General features: G+C 39.8%; 1 protein-coding gene across 2 annotated transcripts in view; it reads left to right on the forward strand.

The window, feature by feature from the left end:
• The window catches only part of FBXW7 (F-box and WD repeat domain containing 7), a 103,431-nt gene extending 92,734 nt beyond the window's left edge, over window positions 1–10,697 (forward strand). For both annotated transcript variants that reach the window (XM_086464228.1, XM_086464229.1), the window contains exons 7-11: window positions 203–316; window positions 3,469–3,650; window positions 4,740–4,965; window positions 9,219–9,429; window positions 10,429–10,697. In XM_086464228.1, the coding sequence (XP_086320354.1) occupies window positions 203–316; window positions 3,469–3,650; window positions 4,740–4,965; window positions 9,219–9,429; window positions 10,429–10,697 (1,002 nt within the window). The remainder of the gene's footprint in view (window positions 1–202; window positions 317–3,468; window positions 3,651–4,739; window positions 4,966–9,218; window positions 9,430–10,428) is intronic.
• Window positions 10,698–20,701: the final 10,004 nt, after the last annotated feature.

Genomic DNA, 20,701 nt, shown 5'->3' on the forward strand with positions numbered 1-20,701 from the left:
TCCGTGGAAGAAGGGAAATACCTTCTTTGGTCCAGCTGGCGGTAAATTAGACTTGACATATGGGATTCAGGGGCTGCCTTCTTGTTGAAGTAACCCTAGCATTTTATAATTTATGAATTAGAAGAGCACTTTGTTTCTCCTGCGTCTCTCTAATATCCTGCGTTATAGCGTGACTGTCCGTTTCTATGTCCTTTGTCGTCAGGTGCTCAAAGGCCATGACGACCACGTGATCACGTGCCTCCAGTTCTGCGGGAACCGAATAGTGAGCGGCTCTGATGACAACACACTGAAAGTGTGGTCAGCAGTTACAGGCAAGGTAGGTCGGTGATTTTGCTGAATTCCTTAGGAAATGAGCTACAGGTAGAGCCCTGGTGTACGGCACAAACGCTGATGTGCCATCAGACTGTGCCACAGGGTGGGCAGTAGTGCCGTCTGGTGCAAGAACCGAAGGGTACCGGTAAGCATTCGGGTCATCTCTTCCTGCACAGAAACGAGTCTAGTTCAAAAAAGTCACCTTGATGTGAAATTGCAATGCTGCTCATGTTACCGTTGGCATAGATCCTTGTTCTCTTGGCGATTCTGCTATTCTTGTGGAGTCGTTTGTGACATGGATTCTAAAGAATTTGGACAGATACGTGACTGCCTTCCTTAAGCTTAATTTAGCCTGCTGTTACCCCTCTGGATCTCCCTTTCTCACTTGCCTTCTAGCATTCTTTCTGCTGTTTCCAAGTTATTGAAATGGGGTGTTCATTTTACTGGTCTCTGGTTTCAAATACAAAGTTTGTTTTTCTTTCTAAGCTGCTTGTATTGCTGAACCACCCAAAAAAAAAAAAAAAAAAAAGTAAGTTGCTTTAGGTTTAAATATTTCCTATTAAATTAGATCCAGCTCAGGCAGGAATTTAATAAGCTTCAATAATTTAATTTTGGCTTAGAGAAGCAAAACAATATGTGCAATCAAAAAGACCGTAGTGAACATTTTGCTCATATTAGAACATCACAGCTACTCAGCACATGGATTTTTTGTTTTAAGGTGACTGACTGACCATGCTCCAAGGATACAGAGAAGGCCTCAGGGAAACAGTACTTTTTCCTTCTAGACTAATACTGTGTGCACTTAGCTTTGTTTTAATGATACAGTTAGGTGAACAACAGGACAGCTATTGAGGATAACATGTTTAAGTTGTAAAAGGTATCCACTTTATAATGTGGAAGCTGAATGTATTAAGCATTTGTCTTTGTATGCCTACAAGATCCTTGATGGGACTGTAAATACTACTGTGAGGAAGAATAAAATTCAAAGCAATAGGCAGCCTTACCCTGCCTCTGTTGGCTTCCCTACAACAAACTGTCTAATGAAGGAACCCGTATTGAAATTTACATTTTTTAATTGAAAAGGGCAGCAGAAACTCAAATGAGAAATACTTCCTTTGTACATACCACCCTCTCCAAAGCAAAATGTTCCTTTAAATATATAAAATTGATCATAGTAGTGTGAGTTATCAATTCCTGTTCAGTAATTTTTTGAAAGTAATTACAAATCCTAGTGTGTTGCTTTGCCCCAAACCTTTAAGAGAGCCAGGAATTGTATATGGAAGATGGGAGAGTGCTGTATCAGCCCTCATGCTTACTGATGCTGAAGAATTAATAAAATTAAAAACCCTTAAAGGTTGGTTTGTGCAAATGAACATGACTAAATAATTCCCTTGACAGATGTAAAGCCCAAAATAAGGATTCTGTGCTCTTACTGCTTTAGAAGGATGATTTCTTAAAATATGAGCAAATCGTTTGAAATTTAAAAAAAAACCAGGAACTGTAAAAGTGAATAACAGCTATGAACTGAAAAAGATGGATTTGATAGCAGTGAATTAAGCTAGGAGTGAGGAATTGCAGAAGACTGGTAAAAAATGTTAAAGAACAGGAAATCTGTGTACAGCAAAAACGCAAGGCATTTTCAAGGTGTTAGAAAGAACAGGATATTCACAACAGAAATTAGTATACTATGACTGATGCAGAAAAAAATACTTATTTTGGGAGGAAATTCATGTGATGGAAATACAGCATGCAGTGGTAACAGAACGCTTCATTGCAGCAGAAACTCACAAGGATGTTAAACAACAACTGCCAAGGTTACGCTTTTTTCTTATTACAGTTGATCTGGATAATCTGTATTTGATCATTTTTTGATGATCTAAAGTAATGTGTGGGGTAAAATTGGTGGGTTTTTTTCAAAAGGTATGAGCACCAGGAGAAGATGCAAAGGATGGCCAGAAAGCTAAACTGTGTCAATATTTAAGTAGAGTAAGCTGAAAGCCTGGATATTTGGGATACATTGTCTCAGATAAAAAATACTGGGCTACATCAAGAGGAGTCAACTAACAGTTAAAGGAAGGCCATGGCAACTAATGCCACTTAGCATTAGATTACAGAAAGGGAGATCATCAAACTGTCTTGACCTCTTTTCTCGTGTAGTTACAGGTTTGACTGATAAAAATAATAGTGCAGAAATAGATGGTTACATGCACTGCAAGGCCGTATCCCCATGGCACGGCTGAAGAGAAAATAGAGTGACGTGAAAATCAACATGGCACATATTTAAATGGATTAGAAAGTGGGTAATTATAGAGATCATGTTGTTCATGTAAACGCAGAATCTTCATCGAGTGGACTCTTTCTTTTTTCTTTTCTTTCACGAATCTTTCTGGAGGGGTCTTGCAAGGATCTCTTCTTGTCTGTGCTAATTAGCACTTGGTGCTGCCTGGTGAGAAAGCACATAGAGTCATTACTTGTAAGTCAGACAGGCTGAGACAGAGACAAGTCCTTGTTCCAGAGTGACAGAGGTTTTACAGAAGCAGGTGTGAGCAAACACTGTCTCTAGATGGTGAGAAATCATGTACGTTTGAGATCAAAGAAGGTGGGCTTTGCTTGTGTAGTGTGGGATTCTTTCCTGGGCAACAGTAAAGTCTGAAAAAGGTTTGAAACATGATTTTACAGTATTGCTGCTGTAGCTGTGGCTTACAGAATGTGGTGTTTCTTGGATAAACAAACAAAAAGGTACAGTGAGAGTATATGGTTTATAGATGGGTGGTAATACTACTAAGTGAATGGTCTCTCCAGTTCTAACACTTCTGCTTCAAAAAGCTATTGGAAAACCTGCAGTGACTCAGAAAAAATGCCAGGAAAATGACTCAGGGCTGCAAAACGTGCCCTGCATTGAGAAATTCGGGAAGACAGTTTGGTTTACCAAGGGTAGGGAAGGTTCCTTATAGTCAGAGTACCAACAACGGAGAGAGAAATTTGATGGGTATTTTCTAAAGAGGGGGATTTTTTTGTTCGGTCACAAAGCAGTCTCCGGTGGTCTTGCAGCTTTTGCTAGGAGAGACTGCTGTTACTTCCTAGATTACTTTTTGTTAAGGTTCCTTCCATTCAACTCTTGTCAAAAGGGTAACTAAGCAAAATATTTCTTTTCAGTGTTTGAGAACGCTGGTTGGGCACACGGGTGGAGTCTGGTCATCGCAGATGAGGGACAATATCATCATCAGTGGGTCTACAGACCGAACGTTGAAAGTCTGGAACGCTGAGACTGGAGAATGCATCCATACCCTGTACGGGCACACCTCCACCGTGCGCTGCATGCATCTCCATGAGAAAAGGTAAGGCTTCGCCCAAAGCTACGGCCACAGCTTGGCTTGGAATTTACACTTGTGTTCACAAAAAATGCGTGTTAAACTTGGGGACCTCATCCAGCATTGCGTGAAATACAAACCAGGCAAAGCAGTCAAACTAAACTACATAAATCTACACAAGGGAGGAGATGATTAATAAAAGAAAAAGCTTAAGAGTACTAATTAAAGAACAGAAAATTGAGTCATGTACTTTATAAAATCACATTCTGTGTTATTTCAAAACTAATTCTTTGTTACTCTCTGATCCAGTCTCCCACGCTCTGAATAATTTCTCCTCTTTGTCAATGCTACAAACTTCTACCCGTTTCATAGAATGACTTTTTAAGTATTGTCACTGCAGCATTTCATTTAAATTTTAACTGATTATATCATAATTTCTACAATAGTAAACCATGTCTTGATTCAACAAACATTGGCAAAGCTCTTTTACTTGGCTGCACTGTGGAGCTGTTGACAGAGTGCCTGTTGGTTGCATTTCTTCTTTTTTGAAGAATGATGACGTTTTTCTTTATCGATGCCATAAATATTAATTCCTTCTCATGTCTGTGCTTGCCTAAAAAAGCTTTTAAAAATATAAACTGAAAAAAATTAAGCAGAATAACTGTTACTTTACTAAAAGTAAAACTTCTAAAGATCTTTGTTTAATTGTTATAATTAGTTCACTCGCTAATTAAAACAGAATGTTTATAGCAGTGGCTGAAGCTCAGCGTATTCATAAACTTTCATAGACAGATACAACAGTCCATGTCATTTCTCATGGCATCGTTTTGCTGTTCAGAAATAAAGTGCCTTTTTAAATACTGATTGCTAATTACATCAGCTAGACAGATCCTGAGGAGGTGAGTAGAGCAAGGAAGAAAAACACCCAAGTCATTTGCAACCCTAATAAGATGTCATGCCAAACCGGATCGTTGGTGGGTAGTGGACTAATGCTATCTAATGTCCCAAAGTAAAACTCATAACTGATTTATACCCTGATATATACTGATTTATATAATTGTTTTAATACTTTTATGTCCAAGGCTAAGTACAGGAGGGGTTTTCTTGTTCCTCCAGAGTGGTCAGTGGGTCTCGAGATGCTACACTGAGAGTTTGGGACATAGAGACGGGCCAGTGTTTACACGTTCTGATGGGCCACGTAGCTGCGGTTCGATGTGTTCAGTATGATGGCAGAAGGGTTGTAAGTGGTGCATATGATTTTATGGTCAAAGTGTGGGATCCGGAGACAGAGACCTGTCTGCACACGCTGCAAGGGCATACTAACAGAGTCTACTCGTTACAGGTATGTGATTTTCATCTGCTGCTTTAGTTTCCTTAAGTAATATTTAAAGTCAGTTTATTTCACCATGTTTATTAAATTGTGGGTACCTGCTCCAGAATTATACAGGCCACAAGAATACAGAGTCATCTGTGATAGTCCCCTGTCATTTTGTTACACGAGTTACAGGTTGTCTTAATTTAGAAACAGATTTTTTGAGAGGAGCTTTTTTTTTTTTATTTAAAGCACCCGGTATAATAAAGCCCAGATCTTTATACCAGCAAGTTAAGTAGTTTTGTGACTTGCTGGGTTGTTTGGTTGGGGGTTTTTTTGAAATCTTGCATGTATTTTGGAGCTATGTTTTTGCATTCCCCAAAGAAATTCTAAACTTACTGTTTTAAATAAATTGGATGATATAGTAATTGAAAATGTGCCTCAAAACCCATTGGATTAATGTTCTGAATTATGCAGATCTGTTTATCCGTGTTTTGTAGTCCCATCTTCCAGTTCCAAACTGTAATTCACAGTAAGGCTGAACCTAAAATTTTAATGTTCCAATGTAAATCTCCAGCCTTCTACTTCCTCTTCTCTGAGTAGAGGCCAGATCTACAACTGTGAGGCTTTGTCAAGAGAGACGTGTTTCTGTAAATGCGGGTTATTATGGTGCTGCTCTGTGGCGTGGCTTTATTGCACACCAGTCACCCAGACTGCTCCTTGGAACTAAGCTGGCAAAGACACACACAGACCTTGTGTAGACTCTTCTTACCTTTACTAACCCAAAAGATCATCTTGTTCATTCAGAGAGTCAAAGCATCACTGCCAGGCGTTGAAAGGCGAAAGAAATTAATTTCATGCTTGTGCCTGTTCTCATCACAATCTGGCAGGACTTGAAAAAGAAATTAACAAAGACAGCTCAAAATCGGGAAATGGTGTTCGGCACGTAACTACTCTGGTTTGTGGCTCAGAAAGTGAAGCTCGGTGCTAGAGACATTTTTCATAAAGTGCATCTTTCGTAAGGTGTATCTCACCATAATAAATTAAACATGATCAAAATAATTGGCTTCATTTCTCAAAATAGGTAGTAAAATTTATCAAGATCTCCAGCCCTTCTCATACATTCATATGCTGAGGAGTATTTGCTAGACAAGCAGCAAGCGAGTTAAAACTGCTGTACTACCTACCTATCTCTTAAAAATATTCCGAACGTTGGGTTTCATCTGGGGCAGTTTGTTATTTTGCCTTATCTTCACCTGTGGCTCCCATTTTGGCTTATGAATATTCATGTCTTGTGCTGATACCGTAGTAATAATGGCTCAAATAATTGGGGTTTGTTACACCCCAATACTACTTACACCCTTTAAATGAAACTTGGCATTCTGAAACAAATTTCTGGGCAGCAGGAGGCTGCAGGTGCCTACAGTTTTAGGACAGAAAGATTAAATTGCATGGTGAGCTCCTGCCCTTTGGCCTGAAATAGCCCCAAACGGCAGAACTCCCATAAACAGAATAATTGGGCTGAATACCCAGCCTGTCCTCCCCATCCCCGCGCCATGGCAGAGTCTGTTATACCTCAGTATTTCCCCATTTGTAGACCCCGTAACATTTTCCAGAGATCCATATGCAGCGGTTGAAGAATACTGACCATGTTGCATTTTCCTGCACTTTCTTAGCTGCCTTTGAAGTTATCCACAGATTCTCAGGTTCACGGATAACAGCTCAGCCGCTGATCCAAACCCTTGTCTGTTTGACTATGGCAGTGTCAGAGTAAAGTTTGTCTTGATGCACAGCCTTAAAGCTCTCTTTCCAGATACCTTATGTACATGGAATACAATGCATTTGCGGGAAAGGGGGAAAGAATCCAAAATTTGTTACATCAATCTGGTTTAGTTCTGTTTAGGAAAGAAAAACACGCTGTAGTGTTTTCACCCAACAAATCTGCTGGGCTACTTAGCACTCCCCATCCTTTTATCTGAACTCAAATTAGTTTTGAGTGCCCAAAACAGGATGCAAAATTCCAGTCAAGGTCTTATCAATGCTTACTAGAAATGAAAAGTTATTTTATATACCTTATATAGCATACCCCTATTTCAGAGAGTCTTTTGTAGTATGTTTTCACCAGAAACACTATGCATACATAGATAAGCAGTCTGTACGTGCCAGTTCCTGTCTGCGTTCTTTTGAGCCTAGGTGCGACACTCAACCTTGTTTGACTGTAGAGATCCAAGATGTCAGTTTTCAGCAGGTTTTATAAAAAGAAGCAGTCTCAGAGAGTTGAGTTCCCTTAACTGGGGTCTTTCTTTGCCATTATTAGATACCAGTCAGTCCACAAGGACAAGTAGTGTGGGATTGCCCTCACTGTAACAAAGACTCCTGCCCAGGCTTCATTCTCCCAGGCCGCAGCTGTACCGTCACTCATTCCTTGCCAAGCTCAGATCTTCACAATTTTCTCTTGACTTTTACGCTCTTTGCTTTGGGTCAGTCCTACCATTTCAAATGTCACCCAAATCCTAATGAAAATACCAAATGCCAGACCCCCCCTGGAACTCTTTCTCATCTCTCTAATAACTCTGTGAGCAAAGTTCTGAACAGGCTGGTATCCCTGCCTCAGATTTGCCTCCCTCTTTGTGAAAATACAACCAAGACATCTGCTGTTTCATGTGGCTTTTTACTCTGTCACAAAAAAAAATAAAATCATATTGGTTAAGATCATTTTCCCACAAATCTATGTTGCTGCTACTTACCACATTGCTAAGGGCTTACAACCAGATGGATTATTTGTTAGTTTGTTCTGAAAACAGAAGTTAGGCTGACCAATCCGTAATTCCCCATCTCCCATCGTCATCTCCGTCAATAAAGAAAGGAATTGTATTTGCCATCTGAAACTTGTCTGTCTTCCATGGGTTCTCAAAGTTAGCAGCAGATGTCTCCAAGATTGTCTTAAAACAACTTGCCTTATGTGGGTTGTTTTTTTTTCCCCATTCTAGCAAAAGCTGGTACTCGGTTGTCAGTGGTGTTAGTACTGTGAGCCTACACTCAGATGGCTGAGGACTGAAGCAAAAAAAAAGTTAAATAGCTGGCCCCACTTGGTGGTTCCTTCCCACTGAGCAAAAATGAGCTTTTTTATTTTGCCCTTTCTCGTGGTTTTGGGGTTTGGTTTGTTTGTTTTCTTTTTACAGCATGTTTTATCACCCTTAATGGCTCTTGCTAGTTTTATCTTGTTTTGTCCCCTGCCTTTCTGATTTTGTCCCAGTGTCCCCTTCTAAACACATCTGTTGATCTAGTATCTACTTTTTGCACAGTTCTTTGTGCTTTAGCGAAGTGGGTCTCGTTAATTTACTACGCTTCCCATCTTTCCTTCAGACAAGGATAGTTTATGTCTCTAAGAAAGTGCCAGCTCTCCTGAACTCTTCTTCCCCTCAGAGAACAGACATATAAAAACCTCATGGGAAGGAAGTCTCAGTTTATTGAAGTATTCCTCATTGAAGCCCACTGGTTTTATTCTACTGCTCTTCTCCCTTCCTTTTTTGAGAACTCTGGACTCTTGTGACATTGTCACTATCACTCAAGCTCCTTTCCACCTTTACATTCTCTGCATGTTCAGTCCTCTTGGTCAAATGCGTCTCATCTCTTAGCTGATTTTTCTACATGTTCACATTCTACATATTTTTATTTTATATGTAATAAATGCCCAGAAAAATCCAAGAATTTGGACATCCATGTTAGCCCATATGCCTTTCCATGCAATGACTAGGAAGTTGAAGTTCCTTACTGCCCACAATTACGATTATAAAAATGGCTAACCCAGCATTTTTCAATTACATTCCTTTCATTTTCCTGTGTTTTGGCTTTTGTGCAGATGATTCTGGATTAATGTTTTTGCCCTTCTCCAGCTTAAAGTCCCTCTGACTTGTGAAAAGCAGGTTTGGCTTGTTAACGTCTTTATTAGGAAAACAACGTTCACTTACTGCACGCTGCAGTGTAATGAGGATTCTGTTGTGTTTGAAGGAGTTGTATTACGTTTAAAAGACCAGTGTCTCAGAGCCTTTCTCCTCAAACCATGTACCTCATAGCCCATGTCTATAAGAGGAGATTACACTGACCATGAATCACCTGCTCTGGTATCAGACATGGCCGTCTCGGACTGAATTCTTACTCTGTAATGCAGTTTCCGAATATATATGTAGTATCTAATGTTGCATTTAGTGAATTAAATGCTTAATAGTCTTCTTTGTAAGATCCTAATGTAATTGTTTGTAATAGATTTACCTTTCTCGTAGTTTGATGGTATCCATGTGGTCAGTGGATCTCTTGACACTTCCATCCGAGTTTGGGATGTGGAGACAGGCAACTGCATTCACACGCTAACAGGCCACCAGTCTCTCACAAGTGGAATGGAACTCAAGGACAATATACTCGTGTCTGGGAACGCCGATTCTACAGTGAAAATCTGGGACATTAAAACAGGACAATGTTTACAGACATTGCAAGGTAAGCTTACACTTCATGTAAATCAAGCTGCCTGCAGTCATCTGTGCTGCAGAGTCTGTATAAAAAACACTTAAAGTAATTACATACAAAGAAACAATCATGGACCACTTACAACTTAAATATTTTTCTGATGACAGCTCTATGATCTTTCTCTGAATTGGAAGAACAAAACGTATTTAATCTAATCTATTCAAATCACTTGCCTATTATGAAAGGCAGATGGTCTGGACTGATAGCAATTTGTTACGGGTATATTAGCCTAATAAGCCACAGAAATATGTAGGAAGTGACATCTCAAAACAGTCAGTCAACGTATTTATTTAGGGGTCACTTGGATGTTTCAAAGCCTACTGATCAATTGGATTGGGAGGCAAAGTACACTGTCTGCTGCAATAAATCAAGAGAAATGCGTGGAAGATGTTTTCTTTATTTCAGTAAGAAGAAAGATTCTTTCCTTTTTTGTTGCCACTCAGGCATCACGAGCACATTGTTTTGTTTCTCCCCAGAAAAAAGGTCTTACGTTATTCCCATGTATCATATGCAGCATTGCTGGCTGGAGCAGAACCCTGTAAAGCAGACTCTGCTGTTTCAACAGTGTATATTTATACATCAATATATAACTCTCAATATTTACTGATAGAGTAATCTCATAATAACACTTCGAAGGGACCTGGAGACGAACGCTTACAGGGGTCACCTCACGCTGGATGCTTAAGTTCAGTTTCATGAATGTCCACGCACACACTTGCCCTACTCTTTGATACAACAAAATGAGATCGCTGTAACAAAGCAGGAAATACTGGGGAATTTTTCTATACCTCCATTCACTTCTGGAAAGCACGGCAAGGCTTCTGTACCTTTTAACGTACAAAGACCGAGCTGACACACCTAATAGATAGAAACAGCATTACGCAGATCACTAGGTGTTTATTCTGTATGCAGCGCCGCCTGACATTGCTTTCTAATTACAAATAAAACTGTTTTGGTTTACTGTTACAGGTCCCAACAAGCATCAGAGTGCTGTGACCTGTTTACAGTTCAACAAGAACTTTGTAATTACCAGCTCAGATGATGGGACTGTAAAACTTTGGGACTTGAAAACGGGTGAATTTATCCGAAATCTAGTCACATTGGAGAGCGGGGGAAGTGGAGGCGTCGTGTGGCGAATCAGAGCTTCTAACACAAAGCTAGTGTGTGCGGTTGGGAGCCGCAACGGGACTGAGGAGACAAAGCTGCTGGTGTTGGACTTTGACGTGGATATGAAGTGAAGGGTAGAAAGATGAATTTGTCCAAACGTGTAGACGATGTTCTCCTTTCCCTCCCCCTGAAAAAAAAAAAAAGAAAAAAGAAAAAAAAGAAAAAGGAAAAAGGAAAAAAAAATCCCTTGTCCTTGGTGGTGCAGGATGCTGGCTTGGGGCAACAGATCCTAAAGACCTACAGACTACGAAGGAGAAGACAAAGATGACAAACTATAACTGACAAGAGAGGCATTTGCTGTCTTGTCACATAAAAAGGCTACACTTTTGACCGGGGCAGCTTTGCAAAAATACAACTTTTGAAATGAAACCAGGTGCAATTATTTCTTTACTTTCTTCCAACTGTTCCTTGAGCAATTTGGAGGTGAAAAATAAATTGTTGCAGTTCTCGTTAACAGGTGATTTTACCACAAAGATCTTGAAAGAAGCTGCACATACGAGCCTGCTCGTATGCCCCTAGGCCACCCCGGGTCCCGGCAGCCCCTCCGAGCAACGCGCGCTGTCCCTTAGCCCCGCTCCGAGCAGGGGGTTGGACTGGACACCATCCAGAGGTCCCTTCCAACCTCTATGAGCAGTCACTGGTTGACTTTCAAAACTAGAGAGCATCTGCAATGAAAAAAAAAAAACAAACAAACAAACAAAAACAAAGAGTCCATTCCTGGTGTGGAAAAGCTAAAATATTACTGTGAATTGTTTTGTACAGTTTTATCAGAGCTTTTTCTTTTTTTTTTTCCTTTATTCCTCTTTTTTTTTTGCCAACCATTGCCAATGTCAATCACAGTATTAGCCTCTGTTTAATCTATTTACTGTTGCTTCCTTCTACACTCTTCAATGCATAAGTTGCTCTGAGGTGGCAAGTTGTCCTGGGATTTGAGAGTCCTCTGATGGATTTAATTCGCAATGCTGGTGCTAGAAGTAGGTCTTCAATTACGGGATTGTTGTCCCACCCCTGTACTGTATTCCCAGTGGCCAAACTTATTTATGCTGCTAAATGAAAGAAAGAAAAGCAAATTATTTTTTTTTATTTTTTTTTTCTGCTGTGACGTTTTAGTCCCAGACTGAATTCCAAATTTGCTCTAGTTTGGTTACAGAAGAAGACTTTTTGCCACTGAAACTTGAGCCAACTGTGCCTCTAAGAGGCTGAGAGTGGAAGAGTTTCAGACAATTAAGAGTGAAGTTTGCCTGCAAATAAAGAATTGAGTGTGTGTGTAAAGCTTATTTTCTTTTTTCTGGGCAAAAATTAAAACACATTCCTTAGAACAAAGCTATTGCAGCCTGTTCTGTGGGGAAATTTTTCTTTGTGAGGGCTGTGGTGAATGGAATGAACATACATTAAAAAAAACCTGACAAAATTTTTAAAAAATATTATAAAATACAAAAATGAAAATAAATTTGCTGGTCAGTCTTAGTGTTTTACAGTATTTGAGAAAAAAAACAACTGTTACAGTTATTGCTGGGAGGAACTGACAGAGCAAAAACTTACGTTTTTGTAAAGATGTCACATGCAAACAAAAAGAAACGAAAGAGTCAAATGGTTTGCCTCATTCTCCAAGAGCCACAACTCAAGCTGAACTGTGAAAGTGGTTTAACACTGTATCCTAGGCGATCTTTTTTTCCTCCTTTTTTTGTTTTTTTGTTTTATTTATAGTCTGATTTAAAACAATCAGATTCCAGTTGGTTAATTTTAGTTATGTAACAACCTGACATGATGGAGGAAAACAACCTTTAAAGGGATTGTGTCTATGGTTTGATTCACTTAGAAATTTTATTTTCTTATAACTTAAGTGCAATAAAATGTGTTTTTTCATGTTAGTATGTCTTTTTTTTCCCCCTCCTCCTCTGTTTCTTGCTGTTAATTTAATATCATGTATCCTACGAGGGGTAAAGCAGGTCAAGTTGCTCAGCTTACTGGTAGATGCTAAAATATGTCACAGGACTTTTTATATAACCCTTCCACAAACAGGTGCGTGATGTCCTCTCCTTCAGTTGCCGTATAGGATTTGTCACGTGGGCTTCAACAAACATGCAGGAAAGCCATTAGCTTCCTATCACTAAGAACGTGTCAGGATTTGACGCTGGAGGGAGTTTAGCTATAAAAAGCTGCTCGAGTACGTAAAACTTCTTCTGATAGCATCTTGTTATTGCATCTTAAATTGAAACTTGATGTTTATTATTTATGGATTTCAATCAATTGATTGCAGTCTGACATTGGAGAATAAATCCATAAATACAACTAAAATCAAAGTTAGGATTGTAGGAGACCTTCTGAAGAAGGAAAAACACCCCCACATCATTCCAGATCAGGCCAACAGCAGTTTTATCAGTGCCCTGAAACCAAGGTAAGTCATCAGCTGTCTCAGAAACTTACCACTTGAGTGTCAGTTTCTCTCTCAAATCTCCTTGACCAAAGTAATTTTCTTCTGTGAAAGACTCTTCTGTCAGGGCATAGCGTGTACTTGGTCGTGACAGTTTTCCCTGTAGAAAACTGTCATTAAAGAAAAACAAACCAAAACATGAGAAGAGAAAATACAAGGATGGAAAAGAAAAGTGCCTACATACTTACACAGCTATGACTATGTGCTATTCAAATGTAGGTCCAATGCCTACATTATGCAAAACAAGCAACGCTGAAGGATCACGCTTCCATCTGGCCTCTGGAGATTAAAAAGCCAGACAAAATGACTGAGTAGCTATAAATTGTAAAAATCTGGTCATTGAGTTGGCATTTAAGGGAAAAAAAATTGCAGCAAGCACTGACATATAAAAGCTATGATCATCTCAGTACTTATGTAAAAACAATTAAAGAGCTCATTCTCGCCTAAAATGACAAAGATTGCCAGGGCTTCACGTTGTTCTGCTGAGAATGCAGGCCAGGACTCTTGGCCCCTCAACGACAGAAGCTATGTCAGTCTGGTCTGAACTACTTGTGAGAGGGGATGGAAATAGAAGGGTAAAAATATGAATATTTAATACAGGGAACAGAGCAATAGCTTTTAAGATTATATAATTTTCTTCCATGATTTGTAGAAATTGCAACAACATGTTTTCAAAAAAAGCAAAGGCGCTGGCCCGAGGTGCAGGAGAACGAGAGATTTGTGAGTAACATTGCACTGGAGGGCAGGAATGCAAATCGGGGCAGAAGAGTGAAATGACAGAAGAGGAAAACTAACAAATTGAAATCAGTTCAAGCTGTGTTTAAGTACACTTTAAGCAGCCAATATGACCAGGAGCAAAATGTGCTTAACGAGAATTGAAAAGTTTTCTGGTTGAGAGTGTAGTTCCAACACTATTTACGTTCAAATTAATGCAGAGTAACTTGAACCTGTTAAGCAAACCACATTTCTAGCTTCCTTCGTCCCAGATACAAGTTCAAAAAAAAAAAAAGTATTGGCTGCAAAAATCAAGATATGATAGACTGTCACATTAAATACAAAAAAACAACACAGTACTTAAAAATTGCCTTTTTTTTTTTTTAAACAGCTTTTCCCCTTCAATAAAACAACTTCACAAAGTTAATTGTGTTAGTGCTCTAAAGCCTTCTATTTCGTGAAAATTCTGTTTAGGTTTGTAGGAGTTGATGTTGCTTATGAAACAGCTGATCAACATAGTTCAATAGCAGAGATCTATTAATTTAGTTAAGTGACAGCATTTCCAAAATGGGCCTGTACTAAACATGTTGTGTATAAGAAACTGTCCAAGCAGGTTTTTGGTTTTTTTTCTTTCATTACAGTCTCCTTATTACCTGCTTTATGTTGATGCATGTTACTTACCATAAAATATAATCATGGAATGGTTTGGGTTGGAAGGGACCTTAAAGATCACCTAGTTTCAACCCCCTGCCATGGCCAGGGACACCTTCCGCTAGACCAGGTTGCTCAGAGCCCCATCCAACCTGGCCTTGAACACTGCCAGGGAGGGGGCAGCCACAGCTTCTCTGAGCAACCTGTGCCAGTGCCTCACCACCCTCACAGTAAAGAATTTCTTCCTAATACCTAGTTTAAACCTCCCCTCTTTCAGTTTGAACCCGTTACCCCTCATCCTTTCACTACACTCCCTGATCAAGAATCCCTCCCCACCTTTCCTGCAGGCCCCCTTTTAAGTAAAGTACTGGAAGGCCACTAGAAGATCTGCCCCGGGCCGTCTCCTCCAGGCTGAACAACCCCAACTCTCAGCCTGTCCTCATCACAGGGAAGGTGCTCCAGCCCCTTGATCAAATTTGTGGCCTCCTCTGGGCCTGCTCAAGCCGGTCCATGTCTTTCATAGTTCACTTGGTACCAAGTCTTCAGTTTGGCAGCATGTTCTCCAACTGAGACTGTTTAGGAAACATCTTCATTTCATGTAATTAGATTTTGATTTTTAAGGTGGGTGCAGTGTAGCAGTTTCTTTAAATAAAAACACTTTAAATAAATAGAATACTAGTGTAAGACTCTAACTGCTTTATGCTCGCAATACGCAGGTACTTCTTAAATCTAGTGGCTTAGTCATCATAGGCTTTGTCAAAATATCAGCAGCAATCCTAGAGAGATAATTGCAATAGTATTTCCGCCATCTTTCTTACCCTCTTGTTTTAATGCTGGTTCCCTTTTTTCTTTTTGTTTTAGCCCCAGAAACAGCTTCCTCATATTCTCCTGTATCTTAAGCCAACAACATTAAAAGTTTTGGGGTTTGTTTTTTTTTGTTGATTTTTTTTTTTGGCTTTGTTTATTTGTTTTTTAATAGGTATTCTTAGTGGACTTTTTGATTTTAGCTAACAGTAGGTCAGAACTAGTACTGCAACTTCCTCCAAGAGTCTGTTCCTATGGTCTCAATTTACTTATTCAAGAGGTAAGACCACCTCAAAAATACATTCATGTGGACATTAAGTCCTCAGGACCAGCAAATTGGCACTATGGCTCTGCTCCTGTGGCACAGCACTGATTGCTAGTGTGGGCATAACCTTCTCCCACAGCACCCCTGGCTCCTGATTCATGATCAGCAACCAGCTCCCATCCAAACATAAGCAGCAGAAAACCAGAATTCACCTGATACCACTACAGAGTTTTTGCCAGAGAAAAAAAAGTTCAGATGCCTTCATCTCTCTCTCAGCATGCTTATGGAGAGGTTCTGACTGGCTCATGGACTCCAGTTTAAAAGAAATACAAATCTCTCACTATCAGTCTGGCTAAAACTTTCTACCAGCAAGTCAACACCTGAATCATTCAGAAACAGAAATAATGAAATTCTGTAATTAGACAGGCAAAAGAACCAGATTATAACAATAAAAAAGAAAAACCTGGCAGCAATTACTTGAATCACTCTGACCAAACAACTGTTAATTCCTTAAAGGGTAATATCCAAACATACTGACCACTGAATCTTTAATAAAAGTGGGAATATTATTCTCTTTCCATCTCCTGCCATTTTATCTGTAACCTTGATCCTTGACATTGTGCAAAGATACACATGCTGTGTGATGATGTTTAGTATTTTATGATGATATATGATGTTTATGATCATACATGAAGTATATGATCTATATGATACACACCAGGTTTTTCAAACTTCAACTAAAAATGGCATATACAATTTTTCAAACACCTCTTCAAGCATCAGTGCAGGTTTATAAATACAACAGATATTTTAACATAAAAGCTGTTCCAGATCCCTTCTGAGATAGATAGTCTGACAAACTAGGTGTCACCAAAAAGTCAGCAGCCAGTACAGGCTCTTGCTCCCTGTTCAGATCGCCAAATGGCCCAGCAGCTGTAGCGGTACTTCAGAGAAAAGAAATGGTGCATTGTGCTACCACAAGCACACTCTGCCGAGGGGAAATGCAGCACTCTTGTGTGACTGCAGTTGCCTAAGAACCAATGGCTTTATGCCCACACGTACTGCATTGCTCTAGCCCGGATGGGACATGAGAGTCCTGTAAAATCACAACTAAGCTAGGACAGAATCTCCCCACCAACTAGAGATGGCAGAAATCATTAATCGCAGAGATTGCCACTCAAGAGCTTGGCGGCACAGAAGAATCCAGCAGTGTTTCTAAACTACACACTGTACAGGACAACTGAGACTTGGCCAAAGGTATCCTCCAGCTCTCCTTTGTCCTCACCTCTGCCTTGCTTAGATCCAACTTTAACTACCTGATCCCTACTCACAAGCTGATTTTGTCCAACCCTACGTGGTAGCACTAGTTTTGGTGAAGTGAAAGATAAGCTGAGCTGTTTCTCTTCTGCATCTCTGTGCTGCTGCAATCTGTGCTGCGCTTTTTGCCACCTTCTGCCTAGGGACAGCACAACCCCAAGTCTAACACTGAATGCTCCAAGGTAGTATATGAAGATGAGAAGACATCATTCAGCCCAGAGTGAGAGATTTATCATCAATGTTGTTAAAATGATTTCAACCCCGAGTCTAGACTGAAAATACTATTCTAGACCTGGTACAATTAGATAAATTCGAAGTTGATTTCAATTCCTTATTTTTTCAGACATGAAGCTTTTATTGCCATAAACCTCATCTGGCCCGGGTTTCTTCATGCCTGCAAAACAGGCACATCCTAAGAAGCTTCACAGTTTAAGCAGGATCATGAATCTTGTTGCCTGGAGTATGGGAGAGGTCATGGTCTATGGATAGCAAGAAACTATGGAAGGTCTATGTGACCTGGATAAGAAGTGACCTACGAAATTCAGAGAAAGGCAGGTACAATGAATTTGGGGCTTTTTCTGTCCAAGAGATCGTAATTGTAAGTCCTACAACAGCTAGTCTGGGGTATTTCGTCATCCTCATCAACAAAGCATAGGAGTAAGCTGAAGCCTTTAGTCTGGCTGCTTGGTAACTGAGGATACAACTAACCATGTTAGCTCTGAGTCGCATGAACTGCTCTTACCTAAGGCAGGTTGTTTGATGAGAAGATGAATGAAATGCCCTCGGACCTCCTGTCTGTCTCCTCACGTCAGCCAGCCAGATGTCTGAGATGCAGGTTTTGCAGGGTGCTTACAGTGCGCTATTCAAGAGTGCTTTGTTCTTTTAATTTAAAACAGGAAACATGGAATGTAGAAGATCCCCAAACTTCAAAGGCAGTTTCCATTGCCAAAGGAGTTATGTTTCAACTCAAGTTCATTCTCTAGATTAAATATTCAAATCTGGTAGTGTGGGAAGATGATCACACCTTTGAGAGGACTGACGATTTCTAAGGGATAGAGGGATTCAGATTAGTTGGCTGTAAATATCAGTGTGGTAAATTCTGCAGTACAACTGTTCCTAAATGGGAGTTGTATTTTGAGCTTCTCAGTTTGAAATGGATTTCTAATAATACCACAGCTTTGCAGATAGACAAACAATATAAAACACGTTTCCTTTACCCTGATATCCAGAAGATCTCAGTACTACATACCACTCTCTTTTCAAACTGCCACTTGCTTTTAAGTTTCCTGATATATTTCATTGCAGATTTAAAATTTTCATATTATAGTTTGGAAAACGAAGAACTCAAAAGCTGCAGACTAGACAGGGCTCCAAAAATGTGCCTTCAGACAGTTTGCTACTTGCCTGCTTTGGTGTTCCTCCTGTCAATTCTCAGCTGACAGGAGTGAATGTTTCAATTAACTAGCATACACGTTTTCCCAAACAAACAAGTTTTATAGAAACATGTTATGTTGTTGTCCCCAGGGGAAAAGTTTCTTGACTTTTTTCTGTTGGTGTTTCTATTGCCCATTTAGCACATGCTTTAGGCATGCACTGAATGCTGTCTTTACCATTCTGCTGACTACTGCCACGCGTCAAATACCCCAATTTCATCCAAAACAACACAGAAACACAATGTTTCTTGTGCCCACCCTTCAGTCTCACACACATTTTTACATTTCAAAATCAGATAACTGATCTGTCTGGATTCACCTGTTCATAGGCAGTCATTTACCAACAGAACCAACTCTTGAGACCTCACCATTTATCCCTGTTGGCCATATGGCAGAATAAGGACAACCCAGGGCAGAGGAGCAATAAGATGGAGAAATGCTCTCTGTGAGGTATCTCTGATGTGGCCATCTGTTAGTATAACTAAATGGAATATGGCTCCACAAAGCCTGCAGGTCTCCAATTCAAGTTGAAAAATTCAAGACTACAGCCTCTATTTTAAAAGTCTCAAACTACATATTCATTTCTATACATACACATTCACATCTTGAAACACTTCTGGTTTTACATATTTTAAAAAAGACTTGATGAATACATAATCTTTCTGTTTTCCTCTATTTGTTTCCCTCATTTTCTCTTTTCTTTGACACTCACACTACAGTTTCCTTATGTTTCACTTCCTCCTTTGTCCTGTTCCCTATGTTTTTCTTTTCATGTTTTACCATTCATATCCCTATTTTTCATATTTTTTTATCTTCCTCATCTTCCCCCATTCTCAGACTTCTCCTCCACTTACAACTGTCATAGCCAGCTTCTCTCTCTTCCTTCACCCCAAGATCTGAGTTGGTGAGCCGGAGTCTTTTTCACACCACTTAACAGATATAAGATTACAGGAGATACATGACAGATGAGAAGCAAATATAGAGCACTCAGAAAAATTCATTTATTTGTCTGCTTCAACATGGAAGATCTAATGTTTATCTGTCCACAGTCCACAAATGACTCAAGTGATCCAACAGCAATAAGATCAGGCCTCTAAGCACAGAATGGTCTACCACAAATTTCACAAGCAACTGAGCAACAAGCATTGCATAATTCAATACCCATCAAGCATTCTCTCTTCTGCTTTCTGCCAAAAGAGAGCATTTTCTTTAAAAATCATACATTTTCTTGTTCTTTAGAAAATCCAGTGTGTAAAGGAAAGTTTGAAAATATTCCTCATTATAAATCATGGGTGATTCGTGGTTTTCTAAATCTGTGCAGAACTTAGAAGTTACTTTTGGTGACAAGGCCCTAGACAGATTCACCTCTAGACAGAAACTGTAAGCCCAACAGATGCTTATTTCATAAAGCTCTGTATAAATAAGAATGTAAGGCTGTAAATGAACGTATATTCCAAACTTAACAACATTGGCTGATATTCCTTCTGGTACTACCTACACAGCGCAGCTGGGGTAGCACAGTCTGTCAGAGTATGTTAGGAATAATATACAAACCACGTCTAAAACAATCTAGTGAACATTGCTCACTAATTCTTAATATGCAGTGACAGCGTAAGCAATAAAAGCTCCAGAGCCAGCATATGATGTGACTGCATACGGGGTATACTACCCTGGCGCTGGCGAAATTTAACTGTTCTAGTGACACAATATATCCAACTGAAAAAAGCCAGGGACATCCAGCACTTCTCTAAGACTGGGCTTCTGCATAGCGTTAAACCAACATAACTTCATTCAAAAGGATAAGCAACTACTAAGAAGGATATAAATTGTGTCCAAAGCAACAAATCCACAGGTAAGACATCCTCATCTTCGCAGAACAAAAAGCAGTAAGAACAAACAAACAAAACCCCCACAACAACAGCAGCCACCCAAACCAACAAAACTCAGACCCAAATCCCCATAACTTTTATCTCCCTGTTTCATTTCAGCTTAATGATACTGTTAACAATTGCAGGTGACCTCCTCTCCTTGCAAATGCATTCCCACCCATACACAGCCCAAGCTCTCTGTATACCGTATTCACGGACTGTATGGCTGCATTTACCCAGTGAAAAAGGTAAATAGGATTTGCCTCACAGTTTTGGTTTTATTTTTGCTCATTCTATTCAAGCATTTTGCTCTTGCTTGTTGTTTTATAAACAGAACAGAAACTACTGTACTTCCCCACAGCTTGAACAAAGCTGACAATAGAGGAGTGTTGCTGCTTGTCCTTTCCAGGCTGAAGGATTGTTGGATCAGGGAAAGTAAGTTAGAATTAGATAGAGGTGCAAAGTCCAAAAAGCAGGACACGTGACTAGCACTGTCTCTCGAATGCCTGAGGTAAAGAAGCCTTCCCCGCTGACAACTGCACTAATACCCCATACAGCTAACAGGAGCCACCACGTAGCGTACAAAGGC

The sequence above is a fragment of the Leptosomus discolor genome, chromosome 4 (genome assembly GCF_034619465.1).
Source record: "Leptosomus discolor isolate bLepDis1 chromosome 4, bLepDis1.hap2, whole genome shotgun sequence".
NCBI classification, from domain to species: Eukaryota; Metazoa; Chordata; class Aves; order Leptosomiformes; family Leptosomidae; genus Leptosomus; species Leptosomus discolor.